We start from the raw sequence: 20,242 nt of genomic DNA, 5'->3' as shown, positions 1-20,242 counted from the left end.
TATTACCACTGAACCATGAAAATGAGGTCAAGATCAGATGGCACCTGCCAGTTGGACATGTACACCTTACAATCATTACATACATCAAATAAAGTAGACCTATTGCTAATAGTATCTGAGATATGGACTTGACCAAGAAAACTTTACCTTGTTCACTGATCCACGAAATGAGGTCGAGGTCAAGTGAAAACTGTCTGACCTGCATTAGGACATTGCAAGGTAACACCTTGCAAAATATAGTTATCCTATTACTCATAATAAGAGAGAATTTAACCTGACAAAAAATCTGAACTTTTTTTTCAAGTAGTCACCGAACCATTAAAATGAAGTCAAGGACATTGGACATATGACAGACGGAAACTTCATATCATAAGGCATCTACATAAAAAGTATGAAGCACCCTGGTCTTCTACCTTCTGAAATATTAAGCTTTTAAGAAGTATTGTAATGCCGCAGCCAACGGATCACTATCCCTATGTCGAGCTTTCTGCGACAAAAGTCGCATGCTCGACAATAAAACCATTTACATGAAGAAAAAAAAAACTTAATAAAAGCCTCTAAAATCAAAATTTATCCAAGTATTATTCCAATTATAGGTAAGATTCCATTTATTCAGGCTAAAAAAACATTTATGCACAAATCTAAAACTTATTTTTAGTAATCTGAGGTTCTAGGTATTGATCTCAAAATTTAAAGAAATCTTTGTCTCAATACATGTTACTTTCTATCTAAGTATATTTCCAGTTCCAAGTAAGGTTTTGAGTTGTTGTGGAGAAACCTTTATTCCCGTAAAACTATAAGTACATTAAGTTTTTCTTAAACAAACATTTTTCTAAATATTGTCCCTTACATATGCACTGGTGTGAAACTCATTAATCCACTGCAAAGTTTGAAAATAAATAATCCAGTAAAAGGTTGGCAGAGCCAATAGATGTACACTGAGAGTGAAGGAAAAATTTGTAGTCTGTGTTGTACTTCCAGAAGGATTTGTAGAAATACAAGGATAACACTAGTATTATGTTGTCTGAACTCTGAACCTACATGGGCAGTTATAACAAGCGAACTGTAATGGGCTTCTAAAGCAAGCTGAAGTTATCATCTGAGGACTGTTTTGTTTCCAAATTGCAATCATTGCTATACTTTATATTTGCGCTTAATTGAACTGCAAATTCTGTATAGTATTTATATCATAAAACTGTTATATGAAGAAGTTGATATGGCCACGTTTTTGCCCCTTGAATTTCAAAATAAAACAGTATTATAAATCTATTAAATATCATCTTTCAGAAGGTCATAAAACAATGTCTGTCAGATATCAGTACATGTATTTATATTTTTTTATTAATACACATTAGTAGTAGAACTTCAAACTTCTTGCATTTAATTCAAAACTGCAAAATTGCCTCATTTTGAGAACTTTGAGATCTTTTCATTAACCTTTAGGTATGAGCCAAGGCCTTACCTTTTCAACATAAAAAGGAATTCTTTCTGCCTTATTTGGTCTTGCTGCATATTTTGAGAAAGGACGTGCAATATCAACCTACAAAAAATATGCCACATCATTAAAACTCCTTATGCAAAAATAAAAATATATCAAATAGCTTCTGGTGAAGGCTTACAACAAAATAATTTAAAAAAAAATTTTTTTTTCATTTAAACATGCAGACTTCAATTTAAATCAGACTCATGCACCCCTCTCCCCAAATTAAAAAAACAAACAAGCACAAAGGCATCCAAATTTAATGACAGTTAGGGTCAACAAACATATTTTTTAAAAGGGGATCATATATGTACCCTTTTCCAAATGTTGACAGCATGTAGACCTGTACGTTTTTTTACATGATCTTTTATTTAGTTACTCCTATTTTCAAAACCAATATAAGCCTTCTATAAGCGACCAATCAAATGAGTTAAAATTTCACACTAATTGGTCATTTAAACACAACAGATAAAGTGATAAAAACCATTATGTCTACTTCGTGGTATGTTGACATTATGTTTTTCACAAAACATAAGTATAGCAAAAATTATTAAAAAAGAAACCTGCTAATAAATTCCTAAAATAATTATACTTTTTTAGATTTAGTCATCTCTCTGATATATCAAATGTAACTATATTTGCTGTTTTTAGTTACCTGAGGACACTCCTGAAAGGCATCCATCCCTTCCTGATCTTGTTCACTAGATCCACCAATCACAATCATTGGCCTGATACAAAAGTAGTCCAAATTATTATCTCAATCATTATGTATGCATTTTAATATAGACACATATTTATTTCCAACCATCCAAACTTTGTATCATCTTGTATCTGATACAACCTGTCTTTTAGGTCAAGAATGTTTTTGTACAATTTTACAAACTTTTTAACTGTAACAATAGTTGAAATAAAATACATAACTCTAAAATTAAAAAAATCAGTAATTCAATTGCCAATAAAAAGTACTGTATGCAATATATTGTATCAATACTAAAAATCAATATTTGGTTACTGTGTTTTCAATTTGTTGATATTAAGCTGTGTTCATGAATTCACAAATGTAGCATGATCGACATCTGCAAAGAATTCACTCAGACCCTTACAAGGGGCTGTCTTGAACATGCAGTTAGATGTGAGTGCTTGCTCCATGTTGAAAGCCTCAGTGTGACTTTGGGGTGAAGAACAGCAATAAAAGTGTTGTTGCTTTAGGACATTTGGTCTTCTTCATGTTAGTGTTGTCATATCTCCTTACAGAACTTTGTTGTGTTTGGACAATAAATAACATATGATAAAGAACTTTAATAAATTAAGAGGAATCTCAACATCATTTTTATTCTTTTCTTCCGAATACAGGTGACTAGTGTCATCTCAAAGTTCCAAAGCAAAGCGTCACTCCAAATTGATAAAATATTATATTTACTCCTGATATCTCAGAATTTCTGTTTCGTCAAATTATTTTTCTGAATCTGATCAACTTTGAAATAACAAGAGTCGAAAGTATATTCATTCCATTTACCAACAGTTTTCCATAGCATTTGACATGCCAGCTAAGGCATGTACCAGTCCTGGTCCTGAGACAACCAGGCAAACAGCTGGTCTAAAAATAAATGTTAGAAATTATAACACTATATTGTCATAAAAACTGCAACAAAATATTACACAAACTAGAGGTACAGCCAGCAAAGCTCACAAAATTATACTGGCCCAACATAAAGCAATGGCAAAGTCATTGATTAGCTATGGGAAAACTTAAAGTTAATCAAAGTAATATTCTATGAATTTCATAAAAATTCAGCCATATGTTTCAGGAGGAACTGACAAAGGAAAGGACTCCACATCACTATATACTGATCTTTTCAGAAAGCAGTTGTAATTGTAATAAAAATATAGCCACAAGTAATGTTCAAGTTCATCATATTAAAATATAAAAGATCAAAACTTAAATCTGTCAGTTTATAAATTATTTATAGAGAGAGGTAGGTACATGTATAAACTAAATTATGACTCAAATGAAAATGATGATGACATTTTCCAATTTAGTGTGACAACTTGAATAAAGAGAAACTTCAAAGTTGAGGTTCTTGAGTTGATATCATAAAAAGTAATAATTTTATAACTGTTTAATTCAATATTTGTAAGCAATACACAATCTTCCTCTACCAGAATGAATAAGGACTAGAATATCATAAATAAAATATATATGCCAAATATTTCTGAGCACTCAACAACACTCCAGACTTATTGAGAGAGTTCCTTCTGCCAAATTTAGCTGTAAATTTGCTGTATCATTTGTACACCTCTTTGGTGTTGAATCTTTATTAAAGGGGAGGGTGATCTATTTTCTTCTATTCTCTTTTTTTTTTTTAATTTCTAACATTCTTTCGTTCATTTCATCATTTTAAATTCATCTTTTGAATTTTTTAAATGTGAAATTTCTTTTTAAGTTTAGACTTGTTAAGTTTACCAAGCATATTATAAAGTATACCTACTTTCTTGTCATATAGCCAATGATTGAAGCACCATAGGATGCCTACAAAATAGAAAATATGTGTGTTTAATTTTTCTATTTTGTGTCCATAAGAAATGTTTCAACTTTGCAAAAGAAAGAGCATTAATGTAGTAAACCCTTAGACAATTTTGAATGTGGATTTAATTTTTAAAGCTTCTCTTAAACTGTTGCAAATACAGAACAGAAACATTTCATTTTGAAGTAAAATATAAATTTCTTTGACGATCTCAAATTTTTTGTCTGCGATACCCTATATTTTGTGTAATGGATTATTTCCTCATTCTCTTACCTCAAATCCATGTTCACATTGGTTTAAACATATTCATTTGTCATAATTACAAATATATCATAATACAAAAATACACTATAATAAAAGGATTAAAAAACAGCCTGTTCATAGCTTCTTTAGTAACCGAAGACATATGAAAGACCCAACAAGTTCAACTAGCATTACTGATAGTGCAAGACCATCGTGAGTAGTCAAGGTCCTTAAAAACTGTGTAGCTAGTTAATTAACATTACTGTTACAAATCATCATTTTATTGTTGTCTCTGGAGATAATAAAAAAAATCAGATGATACTGAAATATGTGTAAATGAAACATTACTGGAATAACATAAAGTTTATCAGGTATGCTTGAGATATAAAGATTGGAAAGCCAAAGCTAATACCTGTGATGGCATATAAACAATATAACCTTTACAGAAATGCTAGAAACTGTCTATGATCAGCTTCACTTAGCTATAGTACAACTGCTTTATTTATCAGCAAGACATTAACAGTCAAAATGTATCATTTAAATCATACCAATACAGCAGCATTGGCTACTAAACAACCCAATTTTGAAGGCCAAATATATGTTTTATTGCAAAAAAAACCTAAACAGCCTTAACAGAACAACTGAAACCATCATTTGAGGTCAACTTGGTCTGAGGGAAGGCAAACCTTATTTTCCACTCTCTATAAAAAATTTAAAATAAATTATATAGAATAAAAAATCTTTATTGCCAATCTTTCACTGAATAATACAGAGAAAAATTACAATAAACTTATTAAATGGTGTCTTTAGTATGATTTACTTGCGTCTGGTTATAAATGATTAAACAGTATACGTAAATAAGATCAAGATGTTAGAACCAAATGTTGCTGTCCAGTACTAATCTGTTCATACATACATGTATTACATTTCAATCAGGTGAAGTGGTAAAACATTTATTTTAGAAACACCATTTTCAAGTAAAAGGCATTCCGGCTTGAACATATACTTACTGCTTGTTCATTTCTCATCCCAATATATCTTATTCCCAGTTCCTGTGCTGCCATTGCTATTTCTGTGACTGGAATTCCAACAATTCCAAACATGTACTCAACTCCCTGCAAACATTATATATAGGCTGCATTAATAATTAGTGTGTTTATACATGTGGTATTCCATCTATCTAATCCAGTACACATAATACAGGAATTTAAAGTTTGCTGGCAATTGATCAATTATGATAGGCTATCTCGTAATGTTTCACTGAAGGTTTTAATCTAAATTTTAATGATATCCCTTACAGAAATGAAAAGTTTGCTGCAATATTGCAACAATATAGCGGCAATATTGCAGCAAACAAATTTGTTTGCAAGAAGTGTTTGCAAGAAAGTTGCAGGTTGTTGCAGCTACCTGCAACATTCTCGCAATGTTACTGCAACAAAATTTGTTTGCAAGAAAATTGCAGCAAGTTTGCTGCAATGTTGCAAGAAAGAATTTGTTTGCTAGAAAGTTGCAGGAACCTTTTCTTTTATTATTTAAGGAATGACTTTTTGCAACAACTTTGCAAGAAAAGTTTCTTTAATAATGTCAGACAATCAGATAGTTTGCACCAATATTTCAAGCATTTTAAAATATTACATATGATTATTTGTTTTAAGATTTAAGGTGCAAATAATACACAACATATTGTTTTTTTGAACATTTGGTTATGGATACTTCTAACTATCTAAATTTGTTGTCGTACGTCATACTTTATTTTACTCAGAAATATCTTGATATTTGAATAATTTAATAATACTATTTTAAATAAATCTTCAAATAACAATGCTTATATTTTTAGAATTCCTAAACTGTACATCACATTTATATGATATTTTGTAAGGAAAGAATTTCAAGAATACTTTGGTATTTATTTCAACAAGTTTAATCTAAATAATTGAGTCATAATAATTTTTGTTCTACATGTATCATTATGCCTTTTTGTCACTTTTTTGTGACATTTTTCTATGAACAATATTTTTAATTCTAATATTTTCCATCAAATGAATTTAGCCTCACCTGCAGGTTGCATTTTGTTCAATTTCTAGTATCATTATTTTAAAACTATGTATACACAAATTATCTTTCTCATCTCAATTAGTAATATGAGCTGGTGATAGAAATGTAATGTGCCATCTGGTTTTCATTTATCGCTGTGTAGTGGTAAAGACAGGGAGTACCATAAATTAATGTACACAGAGTTTGAGGCCAAATTAAGGGTAGAGCATTTCTTCTTTGTATATATTTCCATTATAACTTATAACATCAAAGATAAAAAAAAATATATATATATAATTTTTTTTTATTATAATATATAACAAATATTCAAGATTTAGGCAATTGATAATTAGGGGCAAATTTCAAAGGGATCACACTGTCACAATACCCTAAGCAACCTTGATCAACATATTCAAAATTTGAACTGGACATGAACATGCATGCATATATACATGCTTGTTTGTTATCTATATCAACCACACTTGCAATAAAATGAATTAGTATTAAAAAAAAAACAACATACTATAGATTCTTTATCTACGTATTCTTTAAGAACTTAAATAGTTCTCGTTTAACTTTTTTTTTTTTTTTTATCTCATTGTTTGTATTGTATTATGAAAAAATTATTGATGTTGTAATGTTTATGCCCTTTGGGGCCCATAATTGGAAATAAAATATCTTAAAAAAAAAAAAAAATATCTTATCTTATACAACAAACAAAGATGTCTTCTATCATGAACAAAGTAATATGAATTTTACAATGGATTTAGATCCAAAAGTTCCAACTAATTCTATTGACACTGGATAGTGCATATGATAGCCTTCAGTTGACATGACTCTGGGATTTAGGAAGATTGGTGTTTACACATAATTTGGATAACATTTTTTGGTAAGTACAATGGAGTTGAATGTCCACCATTTTGAATAAGTGCTTGCTCTTACAGTTCAAAATAGTGATATTTAAAGAGTTTTCTTAACTTAATAGAGTTGACAAAAGTATAAGACAATAGATTTATGCACTTGAATATTATTAAAATTGTGTAAGACAGGAGATATTTTTTTAAGACTATATGTTTTAGAAAGTACATTACTTAAATTGAAACAAGAAATCTTCTAATAAAAGCAGTTTGGTATTAAATTAGAGATCTGTGATTTGACTGCCAATAAGAGGTCTATCAACAAATGGCAACAATATTTAGCTTTTATATATACACAACTAATCACAAAAATTTTAAAGAATAGACAAGACCAATAATGTTATAGTTCAATGAAAAACAAATCTTCAAAAAAGCAATAACAACCTAGTACTGGCATAAGGTTAAATGTATTCTATAGTAATATGCAATTTCTAGAAGGACTTGATCACTTTTAGACATTGACCCCTTTAAGTGAAACAAATGCTGGAAAAATTGGTCTGTAATCATCTATTTATAAAGAGTTATTTTCATTTTACAAGTCCAGAATTTACAATATATAGTAGTAACTTATATCTTTATATCTTTATAATGTTTAATTATTCTTTTAATGTATGCTAAATTCTTCAACTTTTTTTTATTACAGTGAGTACAGAGAAACAGAACTAAAGGATACACAGATATGTTACACAACAACCTATAGAGGACAGAGAAAATTTTGTTTTATTATTAAATCATACTTTTTTAAATGCTTAGTTTTTAATTCCTAATTTTTCAACTGAAATTGTTGAAAGATTTGCTGCAATGTTGCTGCAATATTGCAAGAAATTATATTGCCGCAAATTGTTGCGGCAATATTGCAGCAACTGTTTGCAAGAAAACTAATTTACATACGAAAAATGAATATTTGCAGCAACATTGCCGCAAATATTTGCAAGAAGCCTTATTTTTCCATAAGGGATTATCATGTGGTCCTTTTTTAATTTCCAAATCATAAAATTTGGAATGTCCAGGTGATGTTCACACGACAAATGGATAGATAATTTCAGACAAATCTGTGGGTGTCGGGTCCTTTTGCTCCCATAACATGCATGACATGTTTGCACCCTACATGTTCGCATCCCAAATGTTCACTCCTGGGTTCGTTTGCACCCTACACGTTCACACCTCATTTGTATTCAAATACAAATTGAATTATTAAATGTACCTGTATATCAAAATACTTATACTTTCATGAATAAAAATTCGTTAATTTTTTAAATGGAGTTTTTTTTTTAGTGATTAGATGATAAATTATTAAATGTTAATTACTAATTATTTCTGTCAATTTGTATTTACAAAGCTAATTTAGTATTAAGGTTATGTATTTGAAAATCATGATTGTTGTTACTGGTATAACTAGCTTGGGTGTAGTTACCCTAAGTATTTTCGTACTCTTTTTGTTTTCGATTAAGGCTATTGTTGATGCTTATGATTGCTTCAAGATTTTTTACACATGGAAATAAATGATCTATACAGAGACATATAATACATTAATGAATTATATGTGTCTGCTCTACATGCATGATATAAACTGATAGATGTAATACAACACCAAATAAGCATAATTACATAATACATATGTTGGTACCTTAGTTTTCTATACACATGGAAATAAATGCTCTGTAGCAACTTATAAATGCAACACCATGAACACCTAATAAACATGCACTTTGTGGCCTGGTTATTTTGTTATTCGTTGTTGTTGTGGTAATGGCATTGTGACCAGTTTGATAGCCATTTGATATCTTTCGCCTTTCTTTTTTACAATCTTAGATGAATGAACTTGGCCTTTGATCATCATGAAAGTATTCATTATTCATTTCGTCAAATTAATTCACAAAACACTATAAAGAAAACCTGTTAACGTTTTAATGTCACTATATTTCAAAACAATAAAAAAACTTAGATTTTTGGCAAACAGACCCCTATCAAATCTAAGTGCCCTGATAGGATACCCTACTGGCCATAAGGAAGCTGAAATTGGGTCTGTACATATTCTTACAATTGCCCTATGCTATTTCACAGATAGTGAGATACATATACATGTATAACACCTGCTTTATAATTTAATAATATCATAATACTATTCATACTATCATTTGATTGCATGAAACATTTTGACAGGAACATATCTACCGAGACTGAAAGATCTAAGGATGGCTGAGCAAGGGGTAAAATTTGGCAACACTTCTATCGCTCTTTCCTCTTTTTTCACCAGTCTTTCACGATATGTTAACTGATAGTTATTGTAAAGGCATGGATTTTGAAAGAGTGAAATAACTAGTATCATAATGAGAACGAACATTATTTGTTCTTTGAAATTAAATAAAACGTCTAAGGCTAAGCTTGCTAAACAAAAGCGAAAAGGTCAAAATTTAGAACTTCAAATCTGGTTGAACATTCACCGTCCGACATAAGTATCAATCGCGTGTGAACAATTTCTCAAAAGGTTGATTAAAAATATCAGTTTTACATAAGTAAGAAATAGTTATAAGTAGTTTGTAAACCTGAGCTTTCAGTGCAGTACAAAGTATATGAGCGCCATCCATGGCTTTCATGTCGTCTGCCATTTTGTAAGTCACGTGGGAAAAGACAAGATCTCGCAATTTACCTAAAACTTTTGAATGTGATAACAGACCAAACAAATCTACAAACCCCAATTTTGTTCATAAAGATTTTTCTGCCAAATTCATAATCCTCATTTGTGTTCTTTAGGGGATGTCGTGGATGTCAGACCACACTACATAGACTTTTAGAGGATTGGAGAGGCTCTTGATTCAATCGTTATACAGAAGCTGCAGTTTTAATTGACTGCATGTTTACCTCATGACATTTCACTTGACAAACTATCATTTAATGGTGTTTTTTCTCACTCAGTGTGCTTTTAAAATTCATATTTATCATATAGAAAACAACAAATAAAAGTTTGAAACAAACTAGTAGTTTGGCGGACATCCAGAAAGATGTGCCATAGGGTTCTATTCTTCAGTGGACCTGAGAGCTGTGATTTACATTTGTTTAAACGATATTTTTTATTTTATTAAGCAGAGCTCTTTGTATAACCACGCAGATTACAACACGTTATCGTTCTGTATTCCTGATTTTGAAAAGCTTCATCTTCATCTAAAAAAAATAATTGGCTGGATTGAATCTTATGAAATGCAAGCTAATCCTGACAAATTCAAGGTATTAGCAATTGGCAACAAGTCTTTTGAGAGGAGCCCATGAATTCATATTCTTTCTTTTTTACATGACTAATATATGTTATTGCACACTATTGCTGTTAACAATTTACTTAGTGTACATCATTGCACTAAGTGTCCCTGGTATATTAGTTATTAGGTATCCAGGGAGAATATCTAATAAGAGTAAATTAATACAGATTACATTACAAAATTAATGATTTTATATATTTATCAGAGTAGTCCATTTCTATCCGATAGTGGTTTTTCATATTAGCTAATTTATTAAGCGTGTTTGCCATCAGCAACTATGATTTCAGTAATGTTCTGGATAATTTGAATATCTACGGAATTCATATTCAAAATCATATTTATTCTTGCGAAACTGTGGCATAGACATTGACTATCAGTTAAATTTTGATTTACATATTACTTCAGTAATTTGCATAGAAAGGCATCTCAGCAGCTAAATATTTTAAAACCAACTTTTTTTCCAAATTAGATAAACTCACCATTTTTCATACTTTTATATTGAGTAATTTAAATGTTTGCCCTTTGGCTTGGCATTTTTGAACTGAGAAATACCACAAAATAAAAAAAAGTGCAAGAAAGAGCATTCTGATTTGTGTATGATGACTACAAACTCCACATATTTACAACTTGTACACAAGGGAAAGGTTTCAATTCTTCTGGTGAGCAGAATCGGGACTATCATGACCTTAGAAACTAATAGTATTATATATATAATATTGCTCCTTCTTGTATGAACAGTCTTCTAAAAGTTAAACCTACAAAATACTCTTTTAGATACAGTAATACATAAGATGTTCCCCGAGTAAGAACATCTACTTCTAAAATTGTTTAAATTTGCTGCAGCTACACTGTGGAATAGTCTTCCAGTCCATTTCAGGACAAATAAGAGTTTTTCTCAATTTAAAAACTTGATTCAGTCTTAGAATGGTTCGAAACGAGAGGCGAAAGAATCCAAAGGGACATTCAAACTCATAAGTAAAAAATAAACCGACAACGCCGTGGCAAAAAAAGAAAAAGACCAAAAGACAAACAACAGCATACAAAACACAACATAGAAAACTAAAGACTGAGCAACATGAACCCTACCAAAAAAAAACGCGGGTGATCTCAGATGCTCCAGAAGGGTAAGCAGATCCTGCTCCACACGTGGCACCCGTCGTGTTGTTCGTGTAAGTACAATGTCACTGTCTCGCATGCATTTGATTTCTAAGTCTTTACTATAATTATACTGTCAGCTCTGCAACTTATTTGTTATTTTATTTTTTGATTTGTTTATTAATATATTACTTTCTTTATATAGTTATCAACTCAAATGTTTAGCTTATATGAATTGCTTTGCTATCTTGTGCTTATGTTTTCACTTCTCGATTATAGCAGCTGCTGACTTGCTGTCAGGTGACCCAAAGAGGCGTTTGCCACATGAGCTGCTGATTGTTTTGGTCAAAAACAGTTTTTTTTTTTTTTTTTTATAAATTTATGAATTTTTGTATAAAATTGCTAGAAATCTGTTATTTTGATTTTTGCATGTCTTTATTCATTTGTATGTTCTATATATGCACGATGCTTTGTATTATTTGTTATGTATACGTTTTTATATTGGATAGAAAGCTCACCAGCGCTCATGTTTATATGTTTTATATTATGCCAAATCAAAATACATTTTTCGATGTCTACGTCTCTTCGATAGATATAAGAAGATGTGGTATGAGGGCCAATGAGACAACTCTCCATCTGCATGTCTATTCAGCCATTAAGTCAGAGACATATACATCAAATATGTCTTTGGGCAACTGTCTTGAATATATCCATGTAGTCAATTGTTTCAAGGATATTCTATAACGGTCAATCAAATAATTAGTATATAGTTAATTATATCGTCTGAGTTTCCGTCTCCAAAATACAAGCTAACTAGTTGTTGAACCACCGACTCTTTTCTCAAAAAATTGTACGATTAAAATTGATCGTAAGTCATACTGAAATGTGTATGACTTACGAATTTTTTTGCTCTTTAGATTTTTTTGTGAAAAGAGCCATTGAACCTTAATTGCCGCTAATGATCAGTCGCCGATTGAACCATCTATCAAGGAAGGGTCATGATAGAATGACAAGTCTTGAAATATCTGTATTATATCTGGGACATAATGTATTGGCATTACTTTTCCCAGATGTGATATTCTCAATAGGCAGGTGTATATAACTGGAATGTTTCTTAATACAAATGGAAGTTCACAATGGGAAAATTGACGTTTTTTCTTTGGTCTTTATTACAGTTTAGCTCAGTCAATTCATTTGACCCCAATTGTGAAGATGTAAGTCAAGATCGAAAGCAGACCCAAATGTGTTTGTCATGTATCCTTTATTTCGAGTTAATCAAGATTTGGTAGATGCGATCAATATAAGTAATCAAACTGTGATAAATTGAGAGAGCGAGAACCTCATCTACACAGCAAAACTTTAAGTTAAGAGATTACGGTAGTCGTTCAGCTTCGTTTCTATCTCAAGTTCTTGAGAAACCTCCGTATGAAGTCTGTCTCATGGGAATGAAGGAACAAGTCGACGAGAAAAACAGCACAGTTCGTTCCATAGGAATATCAACCGTATGTTAAAAAACACGTCCCCCAAACGTTACAAATATTTTTTTCATTTAAGGAATGACTGTAATATTTTTTCTGTCTATGAAGAAATAACACCAAAAATGTGGTGCACACTGAATAACCCGCGTAGCAGGTTATTTTAAAGTGTGCACCATATTTTTTATGTTATTTCGAATAGACAGAAAAAATATTACAGTCATTTCTTATAATTTAATTCTAAATTCCATTTTAAACCGGAGTAAACCATGAAAAAACGTTGATGACGTCACGGTCACATGACAAAATTATGTCTATGAGCTGATAAACAAACAACGTCAGCCAATCAGAAGACGCGTTACATCCAAAATTAAATTATTAGAAAATATAGCATCTGGATGATGTCATTTAGGAGGAGTCTAAAATATATTTATCTATTGGTCCAAGGTTTCAGATATTTAAAAAATGAAAAAATCTACACCAACTGGCATATCATATACAGTAGTGAAATAGATCGTTATCGGGTGGATATTTTTTAAAAGTTTAAAATCATTGTTTTGGTTTTGTTTTTGGAAAATAATGATAAGATGCGCAAAAAAAGAAGAGATGAGTTCTATTTTATATAACTTGATATGTAATCTGCATGTTACAGGTAATTTTTATTCTGATTGAATTTCTGATTGAATTACTCAGATAGAGACTGTAATTATTGAATGTGGCATGTCTGGATATTGGTTATCACAAAGTAAAAGTCAGTCTACTCCATTCTGAAATTATCATCGGAGTAGTTAAAGACTACTAGTATGCGACAATTTTAAACAAATCTGATGTTCACTTCTCACCTATCTGTTTGAGTAATAGATATTTTTAAAACCCAACATGGTATGGAAAATAAAGTATTTCGGGTGGTACTTGATGATACTTAGGATATGTTACCGGTGTGATTCACAACAAACTGGGGATGAATTTCTTTATATTTTTTATATGATTTTTTGGGGGCATCTGGCAGGAAAAAAACAGTTACTTCCTAACTATCTACCAAGACCCAATATAAAGACATGTTTAATGCATTATGTTCTGATTCCGGCCAACATTGAGTTTGAAAAAAAATCCAAAATTGTACTACCGGGAACAAATTAGCATATTGTCTCCAAATTCTTCACCAATTATGAATATCATATGTTTAACCATATTCTATCACATGTGTATCAACATCCTTACTGTAATTATGTAATGATGATATGTTTATGATGATAATTTTGTTTTTTTCACATACTCAGGAGGCCTCTGTGCACGGGGTCTTGAATTTAAATAAAACTTAAAACTAAAAAAAGTATTTCTTATCCTGAAGATGCTTCATGAATGAGTGTTGCTCATGAATTCCATTGAAAACAAGAGACAAGAGTGCAAAGGCTGAAATGTCTCGCCTGCTTTACATTTCATTATACAATCATGTTGAAAGTCTGTAAATAAAAAGGGTTTACTACAAGTATCACAAACACATAACATTACCAATTAATGATCCAGAAACAGACTTAATTGTGAAAATTGAAAATTGACAAATGAACCATAAAATGAGGTCATCGTCAGATGAACCCATCTAGACAACATGATGATGAACATGCATGTACACCATGAAATCATCCCATATATCAAATATAGTTGACCTAATGCTAATAGTATCCGAGGAACAGACTTAACCGATAGATAGACAACACCATGAAAACTTAACACTGACCAATGAACCATGAAACGAGGTCAAGGTCAGATGAAACCTGCCAGTCGGACATATGCACCTTACAATCATTCATTTAGTAGATAGACTTGAGAACGAAAACTTAGCATTGGTCACTGATCCATAAAATGATAAATGAGGTCGAGGTCAGGTGGACCCTGTCTGATGGACATGTTGTCAATGACCTTGCAAGGCTCCCATATACCAAATATAGCTTCCCTACTTACTACTCATTATAAGTGAGAATTCACATGACCAAAACATGTTTTTAACCAGTTGCAGTGCTGAACCATGAAACAAGGTATGAAGCATCCGTGTCATCTACTTTCTTTGGAGAAGAATCAAATGTGAATGATTTTATCAACAACAACAAAAACAACAAAAAAAACTGAATTTATGGCAAAGTTTTCAATGTGGTAGAATGCAGTGTTAACTTAACTACTAGTAACTGGTTACAATAATTTGTGTTATCTTCAGATGGATATAGATTTGTGGTATTTTCAAAGAGGATGCTAAACCGGGTATAATAGTTATAAGGGTGCAGAGACTGGTTGAAGACCAGGAATGGCATTATTATTTTGTTAAAGGTCATAGTGGTTTCAGAGGAGATTTTTCAAAAATAAAGGAAGAAGGTATCTCCATGGGACACAGATCTGCCCTGCTTATAAATATACGGCAAATTCAGCAATTTTTCCTTTTATGAAGGGACATAACTAAACTGTGAAAGTGGCACAACCCAAATTTTGAAATTGACCAGTGTTTGGTTGTAATAAGCAGAGGCAAAGTAAAGTTAACAGTGCGGAAACGGCACATTCAGCAATTTTTCCATTTAAAAAAGGACAAAACTCGAGAACGGTGTAATTGATGCCACCCAAATTGGAACTTGATCTGTATTTGGTGTAAATAAGCATTGTGTATAAGTTTCATAACATTTAGTTGAGGCATCTTAGTTAGAGAACAGAAACCTAATTTCAGGCGTACGGATGGACATACAGACAGACATATGGATAAGTGTAAAACTTAATGCCCAAGCTGTGGCATACAAAAATATTTCATCTATAAAATTAGCTGGACAGATTATTCTACCTTCTTCTTTTAGAGGAAACCACAAACATTGCCATTGTAATGAACTATATTTAGATATACTTGTCAATAATGAGTAAAAGTAAACAACAAAACTGAAGTTAGTATGTCGACAAAAATGTGCAAAATATGAAGCAAATGAACCAAGATAAAAGGGGTGACTGATGAACTGGTCCATGTAATTGTTTTTTTTAACTTTTATCACAATTCTCTCTTCTTGAAAACCATTATTCAAGAAATTTGTAAATATTTTAGACGGGATAGAAGCTTCCATCAAGAAATCAACTGTCAACATAAAATTTTGAAACAATGCTTTAAATGATGCTTTTGTAAAGTTCCAAATTTACACAATAGATTACTTTTGACAGCCTGGTTGTCAACATCCAATGACAACCCTGATTACCTCAGCCAATATATAACTTCAGTACACCATTGATTGATTGATTGATTGGTGTTTAATGCTACTTTCTTCACTATTGTGCAATTTCGAGGCGGTCAGTTTTTATTCAGTACACCATTCATTATAATGAATCCACAGTATTAAAGGCCAGTTTAAATCTTAAAGGATATTTGAAATAAACAGTTTACACAGAGATATGTCTCAACTGTATGTAATTTTGGTAGAAAAATATACATTTTGTTAAAATCCAAATAGCAATACTTCAACATATATAATATGCAAAATATTCAGTCAATGAACCATGACTGAAGGTTGAGGGCCAAATAATTTTAGTGGAAATAAGATATGCCAATGCTTATACAACTGCATACCAAATATCATTGACTTATCATAAATGGTTCCCCTTAAACTGACCGATTCACAGACTTTAACATTTAAAATATGCTAAAGTATCAAATTCAATAGATCATTACTGAGGGGACAGGGCTAACTAATCTCCATGGAAATGAGATGTGCCTATGCCTAAACAACTGCATACCATATCATTGACTTATCATAAGTGGTTCCCCTTATACTGACCTAATCAAAAAATTTAACAAGGACACTATGCTAAATGTTGATTTGTTGACAGTTTTGACTTTTCAACTCTTTACACTACACTTCCACACAATCTTATCAAACAAAAGTTTTCCTATTTAATGGTAGTTTGGTAAATCTGATTGCAAACATATTTGCTGCACCTCATTTAAAGCCTTTTTCTCTAATAAGAAAGGTAAATATGCTAGATACTTACAGGAGGTGTGATGAGAGGATTTGAGCTATTAATTTTCTCCTTGATAACATTAATGTATGTTTCTGCAATTAAGTTTATCAACAGGTTGTAGGTATTCCTATGGGTATCAACTGCACCCCTTTAATAGCAGACTTGTTCTTGTACTGATATGAATCACAGTTTATGACCAAATTCAGTAAAGACCCGTCTAAATTGCATTTAATTGATAAATTTAACAACACTTACCATTATCTTGGAAGATTTTTTACGTTTTTTTAAATAATCAAGAATTTTCTAAATATATGGCAGAAATTTACCTAAAGCAACTTACTTTAAATAAATCAAATATAAACGGTGATAACTGTCCCTTCCTAGATTTAGATATTCCCAGTTTTACATGGGAAACTCTACACAAAAAGGACGATTTTTCGTTCCTTTCTAATTTTCCTTTTTTGTTTCTTTGGCACCATCTTAAGTGTTTATAAATCACAACTTGTTCGCTATGCCTGTGTCTGTAGTGTCATTTTGGATTTCAATAAATGTAATCTATGTATTATTGTCAGGGATTTCGTTACCACAATTACTTAAAACCTTTACTTAATTTTTTTCAGTTGTTGTTAATGGCTTTGAGCTAGCTGTCAGTAACTGAGAGTACTCTCAGATCTGTACTTAGTATTTTTTGTTGTAGGGATGTATAAATACTATGCGTCGTCCGGTCTGTGTTTTTGTTAGATGTCTTTCTGCTTTGTATCAATCTAATAAGTTAAGCCCTTTTGAACTGATTTTTATAGTTTGTTCATATGTTGTACTGTTACACCATTATCCCAGGTTAGACGGAGGGTTTGGCACCAACAATCTAGTTTAATCCTCCCACATTCTGTATGTGCCTGTCCCAAGTCAGGAGCCTGTAATTCAGTGGTCGTCGACTCGTCGTTTGTTGCTGTATATCATATTTGTTTTTTTGTTCATTGTTTTTTACATGAATCAGGCCACTAGTTGGCTTGTTTGAATTGATTTACATTTGTCATTTAGGGGCCTTTTATAGCTGACAATGCAGTATGGATTTTGCTCATTGTTGGAAGGCCGTACGGTGACCTATAATAGTTGTTCTATGTAATTTAGTCTCTGGTGGAGAGTTGTCTCATTGGCAATAATACAACATCTTATTTTTATATAGTTTCAAAGTCAATAGACAAGGGGGACAGGCCAACTAATCTCCTGTGCCAATGCTTATACAACTGCATACCAAATATTATAGACATATCATAAGTAGTTCTCCATAAAATGACCTATTCACAAACTTTAACATGGAAACTATGCAAAAGTTTTAAAGTAAATAGAATAGGGAGGGCAAACTTGTGGTTCCCCTTAGAAAGACCTAATCACAAACTTTAACAAATTGTTGATGTCACCATCGGAAACAACAAACCTAAGTCTAGATTTTTTACTTTGTCAAGGTGGGACAAAAACCATCAAAATAGAAGGAGAGCTTGTCACAGAACCCATTATTATGCAAAGATCAAACAAAATCAATTGTAATATATTTCTACCATATAAGTCCAATTAGTCAAGAATTATCAATCAGAAAATTGTCCAAATTGAAATAAAGCTCGTCTCAATATATCAAAACATTGAGCTATTATTTTGTAAAAAAAAAAAAAAACAACTGTTAAAGCAAATTTAAGAACTTGCTATACATTGGGGAATGGACTGAAACAATATACTATAATATGTTTATAGCTGGCTGGCGTAAAAAAAACAAAAAAAACTGTTTCCCAGTGGGAATTCTTTCTTTATTCAGTCTTCTTTTACCATTATATGACTCAAGACAATTCTTATCAATTTGCTCTGATACAACCCACCCCCCCTAACCAATTCAAAAAGAGCTCGATACACTTTTACTCTCTTAGAAAAATCTTTATTTAAGCATATCTCAATAAATAGCCTGATTTCTTAAAATTGTATTTCATGAGGGTAATCAATATCTCTTTAAATAAATGCATTTTCTCACACTTTATTATTCAGAATGAAATAATGAAATACAACCTGTTTTGCTATTTTCTACTATATGATGGAATGACTATTTCTGTTACCACCATTGTATCTTATTGCTAAAATTATTTTTGTTATCTTTTTTGAACATCTCAAGAATTTAAATATGCTAAAACAAATATTTGTTTGCTTGCATTTTTAACTTTTCCTCAATACTGTAAAGTGGTCTATTTTCACAGTCTAAATTTCTGGATTTTAGGGCCAAACCTGTTTGTGAGATTTATTTTTGTTGTTGTTCCTGATTATACTCTCCTATAAAAATCAAATTCACGTGAGGGGATATTTTCACATTATTATCTAAATCATGAAATTAGTGGGAAATTTTTTTCCACTTTACAGTATTTTGTAATCTTAATGGTTTTTCTTAAGCTAGCATTTAATTTTGCCCAGCAAACTCATATATTTGTATAAGCTTACATAACAAATACACTCCCTGTAAATAAAACAAAAATTTCTTGGTATTTTTAATATATTTTCATTCAGTTTTACATTAATTTATTCCCGTACATTCCATATGAAAAATAAAATGCTCCGCAGGGCGCAGCTTGATACGACCGCAGAGGTCGAACCCTGAACAGTTGGGGCAAGTATGGACACAACATTCAAGCTTGATACAGCTTTGCATTTGGATTGTGATTAAATATTTGACACAGCATAGGTTTCTGACACAGAATGAATGTGGTCTAAGAACTTAAAAATTTTAAATTGGACATTCACCTATTATGGTCCAATATCCAAAATCTAAATACATGGTTAGATTCAGCATATCAAAGAACCCCAAGAATTCAATTTTTGATGAAATCAAACAAAGTTTAATTTTGGACCCTTTTGACCTCAATGTGGACAAAGTTGATAACGGGGCCCAAAAATCAAAAATCTAAATACATGGTTAGATTAAGCATATCAAAGAACCCCATATATTCAATTTTTGTTGAAATCAAACAAAGTTTAATTTTGGACCCCGATTTGGACCAACTTGAAAACTGGGCCCATAATCAAAAATCTAAATACATGTTTAGATTCAGCATATCAAAGAACCCTAAGAATTCAATTTTTGTTAAAATCAAACTAAGTTTAATTTTGGACCCTTTGGACCTTAATGTAGACCAATTTGAAAACGGAACCAAAAATTAAGAATCTAAATACACAGTTAGATTCGGCATATCAAAGAACCCCA

At 31.4% G+C, this 20,242-nt stretch overlaps 2 protein-coding genes across 7 annotated transcripts in view; one reads left to right on the top strand and one right to left on the bottom strand.

Moving 5' to 3' along the window:
* LOC127728519 (2-hydroxyacyl-CoA lyase 1-like) overlaps nucleotides 1-9,815 on the bottom strand; it is a 35,970-nt gene extending 26,155 nt beyond the window's left edge. Inside the window, exons 1-6 of the mRNA XM_052235938.1 lie at nucleotides 9,746-9,815; nucleotides 5,259-5,363; nucleotides 3,970-4,010; nucleotides 2,997-3,077; nucleotides 2,136-2,208; nucleotides 1,463-1,540 (exon numbers count right to left, since the gene is read on the bottom strand). Of these exons, the coding sequence (XP_052091898.1) occupies nucleotides 1,463-1,540; nucleotides 2,136-2,208; nucleotides 2,997-3,077; nucleotides 3,970-4,010; nucleotides 5,259-5,363; nucleotides 9,746-9,808 (441 nt within the window). The 5' untranslated portion in view covers nucleotides 9,809-9,815. The remainder of the gene's footprint in view (nucleotides 1-1,462; nucleotides 1,541-2,135; nucleotides 2,209-2,996; nucleotides 3,078-3,969; nucleotides 4,011-5,258; nucleotides 5,364-9,745) is intronic.
* The window catches only part of LOC127728532 (E3 ubiquitin-protein ligase TRIM33-like), a 316,221-nt gene that overhangs the window by 82,785 nt on the left and 213,194 nt on the right, over nucleotides 1-20,242 (top strand). The gene's annotated exons all lie outside the window — the stretch shown is intronic.

This window comes from Mytilus californianus, unplaced genomic scaffold, assembly GCF_021869535.1.
Source record: "Mytilus californianus isolate M0D057914Y unplaced genomic scaffold, xbMytCali1.0.p SCAF_2, whole genome shotgun sequence".
Lineage (NCBI taxonomy): Eukaryota > Metazoa > Mollusca > Bivalvia > Mytilida > Mytilidae > Mytilus > Mytilus californianus.
This window is presented reverse-complemented; position numbering and strand designations above follow the sequence as displayed.